General features: G+C 42.7%; 1 protein-coding gene across 1 annotated transcript; it reads right to left on the bottom strand.

Moving 5' to 3' along the window:
* Positions 1-10,490: 10,490 nt before the first annotated feature.
* cyp27a1.1 (cytochrome P450, family 27, subfamily A, polypeptide 1.1) lies at positions 10,491-17,449 on the bottom strand (the record flags this gene model as incomplete). The annotated part of the gene is made up of 9 exons (XM_079231322.1): positions 10,491-11,291; positions 12,232-12,432; positions 12,589-12,670; positions 12,760-12,926; positions 13,494-13,657; positions 15,059-15,256; positions 15,821-16,020; positions 16,684-16,865; positions 17,228-17,449. 9 exons carry the CDS (start codon positions 17,447-17,449, stop codon positions 11,160-11,162), a joined length of 1,548 nt encoding a protein of 515 aa, XP_079087448.1. The 3' UTR covers positions 10,491-11,159.
* Between the last annotated feature and the right edge of the window lie 1,897 nt (positions 17,450-19,346).

The raw sequence follows: 19,346 nt of genomic DNA, 5'->3' as shown, positions 1-19,346 counted from the left end.
TTAAACAAATATGGACTTCCTCTGACAGCTGACATTATTTGTGGGTAGTGTGAATGAGGGTCTTGGCCTTCGGTTTTGGCAACTACATGGTCTCCTGGGAATACCAGACTTAAGAATGCAGATGGCAGGTGTTAAAGGATTGGCTACAGTAGGGCTTACGGGTAATATAAGACAGAAGACAATCTTCAAAAATGACAAGTAGATCTCAGGAATGTGCGACAAAAGTGAAAGTGCAGAGAAAGGAATGATATCCAGTGAAGTGATAAGTAACAGTGTTGCAGTAGATGGAGCTGCTAACTGATAATGCAGCTTTTAAAACAGCTTGCTCACTTTCATCTAATACTGTTGGAAGGCAGGCACTTTATCTAACTACAGACTGTTAAATCTATTACCGTCATCTGTGATGAGAGGAGCCCAACCGTTCAGGGCAGATAAAGCCTAGCAGTAAAACATCTGAGTACGCTCAACCCTGGGATTAAATATAATTTACAATGCAAATATTGTGTCTAATTAAAGGGTTGTATGGCCTAATGTCTAGAAATGAATACCCAAGGAAACATTAGCCTCAAAGCTGAGTTGCTACCCAGTTATAAACAGACACTGACAACACAATGGCGCGGAGGTATTCAGGCTATTTTCAGAGTCATGTCGTAAAGGCTTGCCAAAGCAGACAGGCACGCAGAAGGCAAAGAAGTAGCAGATTATGTTCTCATAACGTCTGTGACAACTCTAATGTAAAAGTGGGCTTAAAGGGTAAAACCCCTCAATTGAGGTAATCCAATATGGTATTCATACAGTCTGGGAAAGTCCATGTAGAACCTCAGAAACTAGGTCTGTTTCTGCCCGATACCCTGTCGCTGCGGTTATTCAATCCTACTTGCTCCTTATCTTTTGGGAGTGTTTATAACGAGGCCGTTACATACGGTTGACTGGGTCACATGCACAACTTTACAGAATAAAAACAACATGACACAAAAGCTACACTGGTAAGCCAACCTAGTATATTTTTGCTGATATCTCATTTTTTGTACTTTATTCATCTTTAAGACAGACTTGAAAAATTGTAAACCTGTACTTTTAAAAAGGCATGAACCTCTATTCAAGCATTTACACTAGATTTTATATACTGGTTTCATACCTCAAAACCATGAGGTATAGATTGGAAGTGAAAAAAAACTAAGACTAACATTAAAATACCTGACAAATCATGATTGCTCCTCACATTGATAATACAACCCTGTAAGCTAAATCCAATGCAGCCCTGCCCACAGATTTACAGTACTGCCTAATGGACTAATGCAACCAGATATAAAAAGATCAAACTAAATCTGTAGACAAATTCCTATCCTCTCGTGTGACATATCATTTTATCTCCTTATATACACATGTGAGAATAAAATAGAATATGTATATTTTCAGTGTGAACACAGCCTTGAGGGGGTGGTACCGTAAATAAACTCCCAACCCGTGTATACGACACCAATGTGTGGCACGCCAGTGACGCTTGTGTAAGATTTCAGGCGCGTGCAACACATGTGCAGCATTGTGTCCGAGAGTGTGATTTAATTAAAGATTCCTTTGCCTGCTGCATAGGATGGGACACACCCGCTCTCATTAACAGGGATCAGGACGGGAACATGTGCAGGGCTTTTTTTCTTTTCTTTTTTAAATGGAGGGCTATCGAGTTTCTACCCCTGTTCCACTAATAATAACGGCATTGGCAAACTTTCTCGACAGAACAATCAACTGTTGTGTACCCCCCATGTGTTGGCTTTAAGACACTGGAGACACACAAAAATAGATGTTAAGAGTTCTGTTTCTCCAAAAACATTAATAAAGAAGGACATTAATGTGTTCACAATGCCTTGGTCGCAGCCAAATGTTACGCAATCCAATGAATGCTGTATTTTTTACACAGCTCTGCCTGTGGCAGTGAGTATTCTATACGTTTATCAGACACGTTATGGTTATAATTCATAATGCCCGTCACGTTTCCCCTCCCAGTCCAGTGAGAAACCACATTCCAGTGTGAATACCTCGGGAATTCCTCCCCAGTGGAATGTCTAAGTGTGCAAACCTATCCTTTTAAAAAGCAGTGAGGGCGAACTAGCAACAACGATCTGCCTCAGCTTGTTACAAGCATTGGTGCAAAATAGAGGAAGACGCAGAGAGAGCAAAAACAGGGGGCCTGTGTGTATTCAGAGTAAATGCAGCATGTCAAAGGGGGGATTTATTACGTCCGCAAAGAAAAACATTCTCCCGATGATGAAAACATGATTGGGCGACCTGGGTATCCCAGCCTAACTTCTGCTCCCCTGTCACAGTAATTACCCTCGGAGCCCTGTGGCATCCGACCTTGGTGAAAAAGACCCCGGGAAAAGAGAAGAGCCACAAAGACGCATTTTGAGGCGAAAGGGACGCGACCTGGGAGAGCCGAGCTCCCTGTCCATCACTCGGAAGTGTTGTGAATGGCTACAAAGACCCCCAGAGTGAGACTTTGTGAGATTTCGACGTTGCCAAGAGCAAATGCCACATCGGCTTGCCAAGTATTAGGGAGAAGACAAGAAAATCTCCCCCACCACACGTAGGGAAATATCAACAAAACTGCAGCATAAAGGCCACATTCACGGACGCACAAAGCCAGAGAGGCTGGATGGTATAGGGATAAACGGAGTGTATTATGTTGCACTGATGCCACGAGGTCTGAGGCAGAGGTGGAAGTTAGGCCTCCGCTTTACATTCCAAGAAAAGAGGCACACAACCGTGACTCTGGGGGGAAATACAGTTGCCCTGCGCCTTAATCTATCATTCTGACTGTCATTCTATCCACTGTGCATCGCCAAGTGAATTAAAGACACTTTAGGAAGCTCAATGAACGCCTTTTGTGTCCCATTATCTTCTTGTTCCACGGGCTTTGTGGGCAACGTTACGCATCACTAAATCTGTAACGTCTTGAAAGGCTGTTTGGAAAAGACATATCCGCTCATCGGATTCACACATCCTTTCACCACCAGGCCTTGAAAGCAGAGGCGTTGACTTCCAAGATGGATAAAAAGGCTCAGATTAGCAGACGAGTGCATGCTAGCTGTTGTCTCAGATGTCTTCTCAAAAGGTCGTAATTTCACACATACACACACACACACACACACACACACACACATCCACATTTCTGGAGAGCATGTTGAATACTTTGAATGTTGTAACGGAACAATCTATCCATCAAACTCTACATTTAATAAACACATAAACGTGTATATATATATATATATATACAGACACAGCATTTTATATTTGCATACCTAATGGTCAGGATGTTTAGGTAATTATCTGGAGCTTATGTCAACAAACTGAGAAAACAAAAACTGAATTTGTATGTTGCATCATGTTTAGTTTTTTTCATCTTAAATAACTTTTCCAATACCAATGTGTAATTATTGCTTTGATATCGGTGAGGTGAGGCGCCTGCGTAGAGCCCAAAGGATGTTAAACAGCCTGTTCACCCCGCTGCCGGTACTGCTGTCGTACCACCAGACTACAGAGCAGCGCCTCTCCTCCGCTGTAAGACTCCTCAGCTCACTGGTGTGAACAGCTGCATATGGAGGCTTCACGACACTTCCAATCCTGCCTGAACCCGGCCCCTTTCCTCTATTGCCTGACTGCAGCAAACAGAACGGTCCGAGGACGGTAGTAGTAGTAGAGTGCACAGTACTATAGGAGGCAGATTTCCTCTTTAAATGTTTTTAATTTATCATCATATACTTCTTTTTTTTATTATATCATGAGTTGGAGAAGACAGATATGTGGGATGTATTTTGAATGTATAGAAAGTTTTGAAAATGAGCAAAAATCTTTAGTCACGTCCAGAGTTTTATGAATGAATACAAATGAATTGTGAATAGTTGCCACTTACAAAGAGGTTATCTCCGCCAACAAAAGACACAAAAGAGCAGGGAGGCGTAAATCATGCGCACACGTGTGTTGATTCAGCAGAGAAAGCGTTACTGCATTATAGTCCATTACATTTTTACCTGCCGCCTGATTTTTTTTGTTTTTCTTTTACATAAATTAAGATTTTTCTACCATAAATTGGTGCATACAAGTTGACAACAATGCAGTGAAGCGTCTGACGCTCAAACTCTCCCCAGACCCCCACTTAACATGAAATGAAACCCTCTTCGCTTTTTAACACTGAAATATATTTATACGTAATCATGAATGCATCTGAATCTTTTTTTTTTACTTTCATGATTGTGCACATGTTTCTCATTGAGTATTTGGATCAAATGATCCAGTCCCTGGACAGTTTGTAAGGAAGAGCGAAAAGCCTTTCAAAGTGTGCTGGTAATATTTGCTGGTCAGAGCTGGTTTAACCTGCTGGGAGCAGCATGTGGGAGAGGTTTACCACATCAAGACAGACAGATGCAGGGTAAGTCACAATAACTCAACTCGCAGTGTCTTTGATATCTTCGCTTATTATCTGGTTCCTATACATAACACCGTCAAGTGAAATCGAGTGAGCATATTCTGCCCGTGTCATGTGAAGAATAGGTCTATTCAAAGAAGCTTCCTACCTTGTTGAATTCCTGTGTGCATGGGCATTAAAAGGTAAAATGACAGGGGTTAACTTTGCAGAGGCACCACAGCCCTCTCCCGGGTCAAGCACACATTGGGCACCTTTCCACAGAGGAACACACAGAGAGGGTCTTGTTCTGCGGCCCATGTGCAGGTCATTGCCGGCAGGTCGGAGTGAAATGATAGGCCTCCCCAGAGGCGCAGCACAGAGGGCACACTGTTTCCTCACAGCTAAAGCACCCACAGGAATGCAATATGGGGCGGCAGGTAACTTTCAGTTCACCGCATACCTTTTATCAAAAATCTTCAAATCCCAGGAAAGCCCCTGCCGCCTGACACTTTGGTGGGAATTCAGGTAACGGGGCAGCGAGAGAGCTGGACTTGACAGCATCGAGCTGAGATGAGGATTAGTTTCTTAAGGAGGGATAGTCGGCGGTGTTACTTATGTTGAGAGTCTGAACTTCTTTGCATTGAGGCAACTGTTTGGGCAAAAGAGAATGTCTGTGAATGGTTGTTTTTAGACTGGAAAGAGCCCAGAATGCTCAATACCATTTCTTCTTTATTTCAGTGAAAGAACGGCCCTCAGACATTTTAATTACACTTTACTGAATGTGAGATAAAGTGCGAAGCACAAAGTATTTTTTTTGCTACCGTTGTGCTAACGTCCAGGTAATTAGCAGCCATAATGTTCACCGTCTTCGCCATCTTAGGGTAGTTCGTGTTCGCTGTAATGTTCACTTATCAGGTTCATATGGCCGGCATGTTGAAAAGCTATTTTCTACCCACGCCACCGCAGACATTGCAATGAGGGCAACATTTCTCTCCACACGCCCAATATGAACCCAATCCCGCTCTTACTTTATGTCAGACGTCCTACTCCGCCAAATAACTGACACCTCTAAGGTGTGCTCTGCACGATTACACTCAATGGAAAGACTCAAGTGGACAGAAACCTGTGGAAGTTAAGCTCATGTCGCGGCAAAGTAAAAGAAAGCGCGTGTAGGAAACAAACGGTGCATGATTTGCTGGCTAGCAATAGCGAACGCCCCGTATAGTTGGTACTGTGTGTTTTGGCTTTTTTTAGAAATCAAAAGCATTCAAACTGACCAAATTCTTGGCCAAATACAAAGGCGAAAATTCACATTGAACAAAATCTGAATATGTAATTTGATTGTTTCACTCTTGCTGACCAGCTACTTTTTTACTTCAGCTGTTCTGTGCTAATGTGCTGGGAGTTGCTGCTCAAGGTTTTATATCGGCGGGTTAGAAAAAGCTTTTGTGACTCGGTCCTGCAGAAGAACTAAAACAATGAACTGTGAACATGGCTATTGCCGAGTAGTATTCTATGCCCAATGCATTATCCTCAGTTAATGCCAGTCTCTCAAATTTGTGTCCTTGCAATCTGATTGGGTACTGCCATTATATAACAACCTGCTAGATGCAAAACACAACAAAGCACACATTCTTTCTGAAGCGTATTCAGGATCCCACCACCTCTCCCTCATCTGGTTCAAAGTCTTGGCTGAGTACGTTGGTTTAACATGAGGGTTTTACTTTCTGGCCGATTGTTATCTCTCTTCAAAGTTCTGCGCCATGGGCCTCCCTGGGCGCCGCTGACAAGGAACAGCCAAAGTTCTTCTTCATCTTCTGGGACACAAACCACAAGCATCCCCCCCCCCCCACACACACACACACACACACACACACACGGAGCAAATTACGACAGGAAGCAATTTCTCTGCACCTGAGCACACCGGCGACACACGAACATCAGCATGAAAAAAAGAAAATGGTATGCAAAAAGAAAACAACGAGGGGTGAGCACCGCGTTTAGGAGCATTCTGCAGTGCCTTTGAGATAAATCAGTGCATTTGAAGATTCTGATTCTGAACTGTGTTTCACCAGTCCTATACTCTCTTCAGCGAGGTCACACAGAACAGCAATGAACGGCTCCACAATTTCAAGCTTCTTCTGAAATGGTACTGTTAAATAATATGGGGTTGTTTACACTGAGCATGACTGACATTTGACTTTTTTTCAACACTTTAGCACCGCTTTATTACTTCAACCACAGCTCTGCTGGCTGGACATTCATTTCCCACATTAGCTCTCCAATGCGCCCACATCCCCTACACCCCTCGGTGCCAGCTGTTAAAGTATACATCTGTCTGTGTTGCGGGCATCTAGAACAGTGATCCCCAAACAAGGGTGTTTGTACTCCAGGTATGCAGTTAATATTGTATTACTGGAAAGATTCGGAAATAGCACAGATAAGAAAAATGGTTGAAAAAAGAATATACCGACATATTTGTATTTAGGATACAAATACACGGCCAAATAGGATATTTTAACTGCTGTTTATTGTATGCCTCAATAGCCAATAAACTACCAGCTACATTAGACAGTGTGCAAAAAGACAAAACATCAAACTTCTGCCACCCCGAATGGTGGTAGTAGAGAATTTAAACTTGGCCAAACCTCCCCAGAATCAACAAATTATCAAATGAGTGCGTAGGGAACGAGATGGATGGAGATGATGAAGGGGTACTTAAGCCATCTGATAAGGCTGCAAGTGGTACGTCACACAGAAAAAGTTTGGAAAACCCACTGAACACCCCTCCGCTCCCTCGTTTATTGGCAATACTACGGTAACGTTAGCTCAGAGAGGCCCTCCCTACCATAATAACACTACTCTGGGGGCAAAGGAAGTCAGACGGCGGCTGGCAGTACCACAGTTTTGCACTCTGTGGCTCACATTACAACCTGCTAGAGAAATACGGCAGCCTTTCTGGATCAGAAAAACACGTTATCAGGCTCTCTCTAGAGCCAGTGATTGGTTTGTCCCTTCTGGGCTACAGTAGAAACAAGCGGGCGCAACACGGCGGCAGACTCCGTGAAGAGGTCCTGCTCGCCGTGTAAATATGAAGGGCTCATTCTAAGCTAACGGTTCTCAGTTTCAGGAGATTATACACTGATGAAAACATAATTATGAATATCTTATTCCATTTCTACTAATAGTTATCCGGAAATGCAACACACTTGCCCTTTAATATAGCCAGCCTATTATCACATTACCTGAATGGGGAGAAGAAGAAAAAGCCCTGAATCCTTAAGGATCAAATAATTGTCACAAACAGACTCACCTACCAGGAGCTCATTATAGCCAAAATGTGGCATCATGACATCATGGCGGCCCAGATCAAATGGCTTATTGTCAAAATGGGGATTTTTCCTTTATAGGAGGAGTTTAGGTGGTGGTGGAAGTGTTGTTTATCTACATACAATGCTTGAATTACTTTTTTAAATCGATTGAAAAGGTGTGAAATTAACTCTGATGGATATGGATTCATATAAACACAAGCCAAGGGCACATTTCATTCAAGATGAATGAATAAAGCAACCCTGACCGGTCTGCAGTGAGAAGCGAGGGTCAGACAGAGAAAATCAGTGCAGGTCACTGACCACATTCCACAGGTCTGAAATAAGAGCCTCTCCCAGAGCACCACTATGTTCAACAAATTATACAAATCCAACTAAAACAACTAAAAGCCACAGACACACGAAGCAGAAGGGTTTACTTCCACAGGCAGGGTCACTGCTGATGACCCCGAGGCGCGTCTTGTCTTGGGAGTGAAAGCATGACTGGACTTGGGACTTCTCAGAGTTGCCCTTGGCAGTCATGACAGAGGATGATCCCTACATCCTTCACTCACAGAAGCGGTGTGAGTGACGTCAGAGCAGTTATTAGAGCTCTATTAGAGCTGCAGGCCACCTGGATTGATGGTTGTGAACTGGCTGAAACACGACTGTTGATAGTGAAGCGTGTACATTCTTTTTTTTCCTGACGCAATAAACTCTTTATGTTGAGTTTGTCAAGTGGGACCAAAGGTCGAAAGTTCTTATCTGAATCCAAATCCGACATGAAGATAGTGAGTTGGGTTATAAAGCATACATTGGCATGCAAATACACCACCCCCCAAAGTCTGCACAATCTCTATTGTCAGCCTGTGTTTTTTGTCCATACTTGCCACTTTCGAAGAACCAGCAGTTCTTCTTACCTTCTTAGGGCTCCTCTTCTCCTTCACCTTCTTCTTCTTCGTCTCCTCCTCCTCATTTAGGCAAACAGGCATTTGCAGCAAGTCCTCTTCACAGCAGATGAAGCTCACGGTGCATCCCATCCGAGCAAACCCAGAGCGCACACGTCCAAACCCATTCAAAGCACACAAAAACTCAACACACTTTGGTCCTCCTCGCCTCCTCTTCTTCTTCTTCTTCTTCTTCCTCCTCCTCCTCCTCCTCCTCCTCTGTGGCCACTCACTGCGACTGCGTTCAGCTCAAACACTCGCGCGCACTCGGTCTGGCATCTCTGCGACGTCAGACGAGCTTTTAAAAAGCAATTGTTGTTGGGTTTTTAGTTGGGTTCAAGTTTGAGGAGTTTCCCGCTCTTGGTATTAGCCACCACGCGACTGACTGCCTGCCACACTGAGGTGAAGTGACTTCCCCCTGCAGACAGACTAGCAGGTAGCCTGCAGCGCCTTGACATCTCTCCCTCCCTCCCTCTCTCTCACACACACACACCTTTGTGCTTTCATATGGCCTTGTGTGATTGGTGGTTCAGGCCGTCACTCAAAACTAGAAGGTATCAACACGTGTGCAAGCAGTGTACCCCCTGGTGTGAGTCGTAGGTCCCCCATGTGGCCGGGGCGCCAGTCCCGGCTGATTCGCCAAACAACTGGTCTGAGATCAGTCCTTACACACAGCGCAGGTATCTCTGAGTCTACTTCTTCTACTGTTCATGCAATTATGCTGCCCTCTGCTGAGTGACGCGGAGTATTTTATTACATTTAAGTTTCAATCACTCTTTATTGTATTTTCAAACATTAATTCAGGATTATTGAAGTAAATAAATCCTTCATTGAAAAGCTTACTTCAGTAAAAGTACAAAAGTATTATAAATAAAAAAGTTCTTAAAGTAGCGAAGTAAAAATACTTTCTGCGACTTGTGTATTATTGTATGACAAAGTGATGCATCGTTAAGCAGCATTTTACTGTTGGATCTAGTCTAAACGTAATATAGTTTCATCCAGTGGTTCCCAACATAGGGGTCCAGCCCCTTTGGTTGATCACAAGGTACATCTGAGGGGTTGTGAGATGATTAATGGGAGTTCTGCTACAATAATCAGTTTTTATCTTGTGGACAGTTTACCTTCTTTGAGCCTTGACCTATTTGACTATTAGCTATATGACAAGTTTAGCAGCAAAATGTCTCTTTAGTGGAACTGCACACAATACGTAAACATCTGAAACGTGAACAGGAGCCCCAACAAGACGCTGCCGTGTTGGTCATTGGCTAGAAATCAAATTACTGGTCTAATCTTAAGTAAAGCATGGAATTTTTAAGCGGATAAATATTTGTTTTTTGTAGAATTGTAATCTGAACAGTAACTAGTATCTAAAGCGTGTAATAAATGTAGTGGAGTAAAAAGTACAACCTGTCTCGAGGCGCACAAAAATATTACAGAAAAAGCCTTGGTGTTTGTTGCCAAAGTACCACAAAAGAATAATAAATAGAAACAAAATTGAATGAAAACTATAACATGACAATTAAAAAAACTAAATGTGTGTGTAAAATAAAAAGATGTACAGCATTTGTGTAACAATGCTTGTCTCAGTTGTTTATATTTGACCCGCTCCCACTTCCAGCCACCTCCCACTACCGCAGCCCACTGCACTGCCATCCATCCACCAAATGCCCTCAGACCCCTCCACCTGACGGTCATCCCCTGGTGACCTGTGTCCACTTTCCCTGATCAGCCCTGCAGTAAAATACTCGGACAGATAGTCAGTGATGCTCCTTGCATACAGACAGAAGGAAGAGATTGGTCTTCTGATACATCACATGGTCTTTATTTGAGAGCAGCAATGTAAGTATTATTGATGAATACAAAAAAGGTAAAAGGTTGTATTGTGCTTTAAAAGTGGAACAAATGGTCAGACATTTGGCATATTTAATTTGCCAAGAATAGTTGATTCACTTCCAGTTCACACAGGACAATAAATACAAAATTCAGATTTTGTTCCTCTTTAAAATAGTCTTACCTCGATTGTGAAAGTGTTATTAACGTAGGTCTTCATTATAAAACCATGAAACGCAGTGGCAACTTTGATCTTAACTGAAGTGACCCCAGTGCAAGGCAAGAAACAGCAAAATCTTACAAAAAAATCTTTGTTAATACTCTTTCTAATTTCTTATCTCATTCTTAGAAAAGCATGATGCTCTATATGCATTCTGCAGGGTCTGTGTGAACAATGGCCTCTTGTTAGTAAAGTACAGTATATCACAGGCTCACATTCCAGAAATGCTCAGGGGTTCCACGGTTGCTTCAAAATTTCAAATGGCTCCTAACTTTGGGCTGTCCTTTTTGTAAATGATACAGAGCATTATTATCTAAAGAAAATGCTTGTTTGCATAATAATAATAATGTCAATTTTACATTTACTTGCATTTGTTATAGCAAAAGTTCCAGATACAGCAGACATCCTTAAAGTAAGCTTTTCATTTATTTATTTTTATCTGCAAAAGCAAATCAAGCGGCGTCTTTACGGCCTCGGGCCACAAAGTGGAGGTTCAGTGGTTGGTCTGGTACGAGAACAGTGCGGTTGATGCTTTTCAACTCTCCCATATTGGGGTCTGGTTTGATCTCAAACTGCCTGATGACCTGGAGGAAGAAAAAAAACAAAAAACTATGTTATTAAAGTAATTACATTATTAGACCTGACTGAATGTTACCATATAAACACACCGGCCTTTTTGTTGCATTGATTACACCGAAATGTTGTCTACTTTCAACTTTAAAGCTACGCTTATCAATATTTTCATGTCAACAGTGGTTAAAGTGACTGTGTGAATTCATGTGTAATGAAAGAAGTAAAAGTGATACACCCACAACAACTCTTCTTTTTAGAGCATTTTAGCCTTTTCAGCTCATTATTACGTTTGGGGTTTTTGTCTCTCAGCACTTTCGGGATGAATATTAGAGTTAAATGTGTCAGGTTGCCAGAAACATAACTGCACCGAAGTTGATACAATGCTCTGTGTCTAATGGAGAACTCTTTGCTCACATATTGTCCTAAACAACTTTATGTTTTGGGTGTATGTCATTGTTTTTTTTTTCTACTGCAGTCATCTGGCCTGAGAAAGAAACTTTATGAATTCCTATTGGTTCTATGTTTTCAGACTTTAGAAAATCTAGCCCACGACAGGAGAATCTCTCCGAGAGTTCCTATTGGCTGCTCTACAATTGCAAACGTGCGTGCACGTTCTTTCAGAACGGTGAAATTTCCTGCAGGAAAACTTGCTATTGCAGCATTGGTAACAACTGCCTTTCACAGCAAAGCAACACTAACTAAGGAAGACTGGCTCAAAAGGGAGTCTGACAACATTGCCGAGGTATTTTCTCTACAGAGATGGATAGAAAATGTTAACGCTAATAGTTTAGCCTTCTAGCAGAGGTGGTATTGTAGCTCACTAGGTCCTCGAGTCCCAGTAAGCAGACTTTCAAAGCAGTGTTTTGCTGTTACTTGATGACATGAAGCTTTACATCAGATCCATGTGCATGACGGAGATGCTGCAAGAGGTTTTCCCCACTCGTCACGTACCGCAAACACAACCAGATACATCTCAAGCTCGGCAATCCGGCGACCGACACAGCCTCTCACTCCGAAGCCAAAGGGGATCGAGGCGAAGGGATGTGGCCTCTTGTGGCCGTCACGGAGCCATCGCTCTGGCTTGAATGTGAACGGTTCTGGGAATGTGTCCTCATCATGACTGATGGCATAGTGACAAAACACAAAAGCGGTCTGGTGGAAAACAACAGTCAAGAGATGAAAAACTGAAACTCTTTGTAAGCGAACGACGGGACGAAAGTACATGCAAAACCAGTAGAACAATTCTAATAAGGAAGAGATTGGTCTAAAAAATGGTTTTAAAAAAAAAAAGACAGAAAGCGGACCCACTTTCTTTGAGAATTGATATCCCCCAATGGTGACATTCTTTTCTGAAATGACCCTTGCGTTCATAGGAACCACAGGGTACATCCTGAAAAATGAGAACAGATCATTTAATTTGGTTTAGGCTGTTTTTTGTCTGACCGATGCGGGGCAAGTAAGAGATGTGACCGGTCTCACCTCAGGGCCTCCTTGATAACAGCCCTTAAATACTGCATCCGGGTGACCTCGGCAGCAGAGGGGCCCCGGTCTGCCGGCACCGATGAGGACACTTCTTCGTGAAGTCTGGCCTGGGTTTCAGGGTACTTGGACAGCAGGTGCAAAGTCCACGTGAGGGTGTTGGAGGTCTTGACAGCAAAGACACGTCATTAAGTAAACCGTCCAAGAGACGCACACCATACATGCAGAAGAGAAAGGTGGAATGCGAGTGGCGGTCCAGTAAATATTTATAGCATCATGAGTCATAGCACAAGTTTTTTTTTTTTTTTTTTAGGAAGAGATTTGAGGCGTTTACCATATTCTCCAGTTTTCACTCGTTCTCGACCTCTAACTATTGGTATTGGCAGTGGAAATAGAAAAAGACCTACCCAAAATGTTATTTATGAAGTAAAACACTTAACTGTTAATGGTAAAACTATTAATACCGCACAGTAGAAGTCCATTATCAGCACAATGTACTTAAATTTACTTCATGTCTGTTCAAGTTGGAGCTTTCAAGTCTTATAGGATGCTGGGTGAGAGTATTTAGTTTGGTCATTACAGCTAACGGAGGCAGAACATATATTATACTGGGAATTCATCGCCCAGACATGTTCCGTGTTTTTCTCACTCATTTGGGGAGGAGGTCCGAGGAATTTATTTTTAAACAATCGGAAGCAGGTCTTAAGTTACAAATGGTTGAGTATCACACTCACCGTGTCCATTCCAGCTAACAGAAGCTCAGTGATGCTGCCATACACATCATTCATGCTCATCTGAGTGTTTGAGAGGAGGTATGTTAGGTATTCGCCCTCCACATCATGGTGGTTGTCCACACGCTGCTGAATGACCTCCAGCTTCTTGTCAATCAACTCTTTAGCTAAAATAAGAGCAGAAATGGAAGTGTTGCATTTTAGTATTCTCAAAAATAAACTCTTACAAACATGGAAATTGTTTCTACTTCACATTAAATTTGACTACAGTAAAAGATAATGTTACGGTTATGGAAAGAGAGCAGGATGATTAAACACTGGTAGAACATATGAGGGTTGGTCAAAGGTGGGAAAAAAAACACAAAGACTCTTCCAAAGAAACTTCCAAAATGAAACAAGAAACAAAGAATTGAAGAATTGAATGATTAAAACTTCCATTTTGGGGAGACAGTGGTCCACTCAATGGGGACTTGGTAACTGTAGAGCCGTCAGGTCATGTCCCCTGAACTCAAGTTCATAGTTTCTGATTCTGATAACGTGGATCGGTACTGCCGAGGTGCCGTTGAACAAGGCAACAAACCCCCAAACTGGTACAGAGATATATGTATTCTATTCGTATTGAACTATTGCTCAGAGGGCTCTTTGTCTCTTCAGAATCAGAACCATTTATTCGCCAGGTATGTTTACACAAACAAGGATTTTTTTCTTGGCGGAAGGTGCATAACCTGAGATGAGACGATCAACAACAACAACAGTGAAAAATATGTTAAATTAGGTACAATATAAAGTGCTCAGACAAACAGATAATGGTAATGTAATCAAGTGTTCTGTTAGTGTATGTTAAAGTGCAATGTTAAAGTGACATGTGTATTTAAATAAGAAGTGTGAAGGGATGTGCAGGGTGACCAGTAAGAAATAGTCCTGGGGTGACAGAGTCAGTCAGTGGACCCGGGCTCTGTTGATGAGCCCGACTGCCGACAGGAAGAAGCTGTTGGTGTGGCGTGAGGTCATGGTCCTGATGGACCACAGCCTCCTGCCAGATGGGAGGGACACAAACAGTTCATGTCCAGGGTGAGAGGGGTCAGCTACAATCTTTCTTGTAGCTGACGTGTTAGCGACATGTCAATCACAAGGTAGCCACGCCCTAAAGCAGACTCCACTTTATGGTCTATTGGACTCTAAATACGACCATCATTTATTAAATGAATATCATGCTAGTGTTCAAAACCATAAACGCATGTTCATAATGTTTACTGAGGTAATAAATCACAGACCACAATACAATCCGACTTCTTTTTACAACCGGAGGAGTCGCCCTCTGCTGGCCATTAGAAAGAATGCAAGTTTAATTCATTTCACTTTTCTGACCCGGAGGTTGCCGTCCGTTCCAAACCGTTGGTATCGTATTTCCCAAAATGTGTAAAGGAGACTTGATCATATTATTGACCAATTCACTTTTTTTCAGTAGCTGGAACACAATTGTGCATTATGTCCACAGTTTTGCCACACTTTATTTCATAATGCACTTTGCTTATAAAGGTGCCATGGAGCAACAGAAATCAACTCACCAAAGCTGAAGATACCCTCCCAGCCTGCAATGTAGCGCCCCCAGTAGGGCAGCAGACTGCGGCTCCACTTGGGTGTCAAAAACGCAGCCATGTTGTTGGAGAACATCTGGCCTATGGCGTCGATGAAGTCTGCAGTACCTGCAGGGATTTCCTTCTCCAGACACCCAAGCCTTGTCTCAAACAGTATGGCGGCAATACCTGAGGTTAGGATTTAGGATAAGAAATGATCAGAGAACCTGTCTGTGAAATTGCTCTCAGTTGCACTCAAACAAGAAACAAAACAAAGACACCAGAATTAAAATCATATTCATTCAATTGTAATATACAAAAAAAATAAAAAAGGGCCAGTGTGTAGCATATAGCACACCAATTTGCAGAAATGGATTATACTTTGATTAAGTATGCTTTCTTTAGTGTGTAATCAACTCAACCCGTCTAGGTTACATTAGAATGAAAGCGGGTCATCCTGACGGAGTCCGCCTTGTTTCTACAGTAGCTCAGAACAGACAAACCAATCACAAACTCTGGATCAGGCGTTTCCCATGGACCACTGTACTTTTCCTACACTATTGGCACACAAGAGAAATTTCAGTTGATTGCAATCTGGAAACTCACCGCTCAATGCCTCCAAATCCTACACGCTTGCCCTTTAATTCATCAATACCAGAGTATACAAACTGGTTTGATTTGAATGATTTCAGCAGAGTTTAATAAGTGCACAAGATTTAAATGAACATGTACATGTACACATTGTCTACATACCCTCTAGTGAGAAGTGATAGAGCTCATTGGCCACATTTGTCACCAAATCTCCCGTCGGGCTACACTGACGCAGGAAGTAGATCCTCTTGATGAAGGCCGTAACCACGTCATTGATAACGCCATCATACTGTGCAGAGTCTTTTGGATGCAGCATGCGCTTATTCAGCACCACCCTCAGGTTGTACCACTTCTCCCCCTCCCTAGGAACAGATACACAGTCACAAAATGAAACAAAAGCAAAGGAAATCAGTTTTGTGGTCAGGAATGGTCCTTTGTGGTCAGGAATGGTCCTTTGTGGTCAGGAATGGTCCTTTTTGTACACAGACGTTTTGCCTGCAGTAGTAAAACATATACACTGCCGGTCAAAAGTTTGGAGTCACCTGGTATGTTGATTTTGACAAAAAAAAGAGAGTATAATTCAGACAAAAGTTTGGGCCCCAAAAGAAAAAGAAGAACTACTTGAATACAACTTTTGTTTAGTCAAAGTCCCCACAGTGTCACATGCCAGGGGAGAATACTGTTGCAACTATTTCTCAACGGTGCATTTGGGCTCTAAATATTTTTGGGCCCTCTGCAGTCTACTCAGTAATGGGAGCGAGTTTAGTCTCGTACGGGAAACCACGGTCGACTTATCGTTCAGGCTCTACCCTGCCATACTGACTGGATTTTGGACACATATTTTGATTTTAAATGTATAAAATGTATTTGTTCACTTAACCAAACCCAATAGGCAAAGACTGTTGGTAATGTAAACATCAACTAGGTCACCATCAATACGCCCTGGAAAGCCTTTCTGTAAATTATTGTTATAACTTGGAAAAAGAGCATTTCTGAGCACATAATACAGTATTTGGCAGTCTTACTCCGTGAAAGGCCCATAGCCGAATCCTCTCATATCACGATAGTCCTTCCACGCCGTCATGTCTCCCCGTTGAGGGAACTTCCCGTCGTTCCTCATAACTTCTTCCAGCAGCTTTGGGGTGTTCACGGAAACTGACTGTAGTCCGTCTCTGTAAATGGGCCCATACCGCTGCTTCTCATAGATCTGAAGGCAAAGTTAAAGTGAGAAACCGGTGCGTCAGCTGAGACTGGCAATTGTTATCTGGAGGTTACCATAGGAACAAAAGGTAATAGAACCAGCCTGACAATGTGTGCGATGTACTGTCGCAGGAGGAATATGCAGTCGCTCATAGCACACACCAAAGCCTGAAGTAAATCATCAAGAATTTTAGCAGAAAGACAAAGTAGTTGCAGCCAAGATATGAATCTTAACTGCAACTACTTTGTCATCATCAGGTTACTTCTAGAAAGCACGCAGATGAAAACAACCATGCATGACTGTGGCAGAGGCCTGTGCGTGCGTGCGTGTGTCCCAGAAACCACACAGTGCACTGCAGCCTGGCTTACCTGTAGCTCATGCAAACGGTTGTAGAAACCCTGAAACACCATCCTGTAGAGTAGCTCCAAGAAGCTGACGTGCGGGAGGTCGTCCACTGTCCGAGGCTTGTCCTGGAATGCAGAGGCCGGGCCTCCCACCACCCTGGAGCAGACCCGGGCCACGGCGCTTGGGCCCGGCAGCAGCCAGCGTCTATTCCTTCGCATCACACTCCTGGACAACCATGCAGCCATAATGAAAGCAGAATGGAAAACACACGGCTCCTGTTACATCCAAGAGCCTAGCTCAGCAGGGAGGGGCCATGTCTTACACAATGTTTAACCCTAACAGCACAGCTCTCAAGGATCACCAAGGGGCCACTCGCAAACTATGCAATTCTGAGTTCCAATATATCATTAAAGTGTATGTGTTAAGGTTCCTGATTAAAAACAAAAGAGATGGTAGATAATTCTTTTCTTTTTTTTAATGGATCCATGATAATATATACATTAGATCACATATTATAATCTCCTCAGGAAATAGAAATGCAACTAATTACTCAGACATTGAAGCGTGTTGCTTTTCCAGTCAGGAAAACCCTCCCTCAAAATCTCAGAGAAGCCAAAATGCACATTAATAGAAATAAACTACAACAGCAACACATTTGTTTATGGGCTTTTTTTTCAAAACTTTTGAGCTCAGCACATGCTTCCTCTCAGAAGCACTCAAGATTGTCCTGCTTCAAACACAAGTAGTACTCACAAAGCGCATACTGTATATGTGCGCACACAGACGCACACAAACACGCTTTGTAGGATCTCTTGTGTCTTGTATCTAACAATAACAATAACATGAAAAGGCCACATTTTATGCAGGAAAAAACATGTAGCGTTATGTGCTTGCTGCTGTAATTTCGTAGATGCAACACTTGCGGTACAACTGGCTGAGAAATATAAAAGCAGTTGAACTTTCATCTAAAAGTGGTTGAAATGACCTGACCTAGGAGACACCGTCTCATGGAATAATTTTCAATGTCACTTAACAATAAAAAAAATTAACTTTTTTTTTTTTTCAACCGGTTCGATGTTCGCGAACATGTAGCGAGCAGCGACTACTTTTGATACTGTATCTTTTCCTTTGTGTTTTTAAACCTAGAATCAACTGTGTGAAGAACTGACATCACAAGCAACAAGGACAACACAACTCTCACACACACCCCGGCCTACTTCGCTATCTGGAGAGCGAGCTCGGAGGGCTGCGGGCTCAGACTCGTCCCCAGGTTGAGCCAATCCATTCGGGCCTCGAGGGTGTGCGCGAGCGCGTCACCTGACAGCAGCCGCCCCCCCTGCTGGGAAACCCCGCGGCCCCAAGGTGAAAGAGGAGGACATGACAGCGCTAATGCAGAGCGGGAACCGAGGCGGTTTATAGCGGATACGTGATGGAGACGGTGGGACCTGAGGTGCTCAATTCACCCCCGCTGAATGACCGCGCTCAAGGAGAATCCGGGTACATCCCAAGTCTCTTAATTGCATCCACGTTTCCCTCACTTGCGTATTTTCCTTACGTCTTAGTCCCATCATATATACCAGAGATGCAACGGAGAGACGGAAGAGAACCATGCGAGGAGAGAGGAAACAAGGACATGGCCCAGTTTCAATGTTTTTCACAGAAGACATGTTAAGGCCTCGAACCCTGAACCCTCAGGGACTTACTCACTGAAGTAAGTAAAAAACCTGTAGAAACCTGTAGAAAAAAAACCTGTAAAAACCCTGAAACAGGTGTGTGAGGACTTTTGTTGGCGTGATCATTGTACTTGTACTAATAAAGTCAGTTATATCATCACTGTACTACTCTAATAAAGACACAGTAATCATCACCGTACTACTACTAATAAAGACACAGTAATCATCACTGTCAGAGTAGAGATGTTTTCTCTCTGTTTGTTACCTACAACAAACTGCAATGAGTATTTATACTTTGTTCTGTGTTCTGCTTATACTCGCAAGACAAATTTCTACCGGCGTAATGTGTTTGTCTTATTTATTAATTATTTGCGTCTGTATGTTCTGACATTCTGATTGTGACGACTTTAATAAACCCAGAATATGATTATGGTTTCTCTTGGAAGACTGGAATTAATGTATTAGGTTC

Source organism: Taurulus bubalis (genome assembly GCF_910589615.1).
Source record: "Taurulus bubalis genome assembly, chromosome: 15".
Lineage (NCBI taxonomy): Eukaryota > Metazoa > Chordata > Actinopteri > Perciformes > Cottidae > Taurulus > Taurulus bubalis.
Note: the sequence above shows the minus strand (reverse complement) of the source record. Positions and strands in the feature narration are given on the sequence as shown.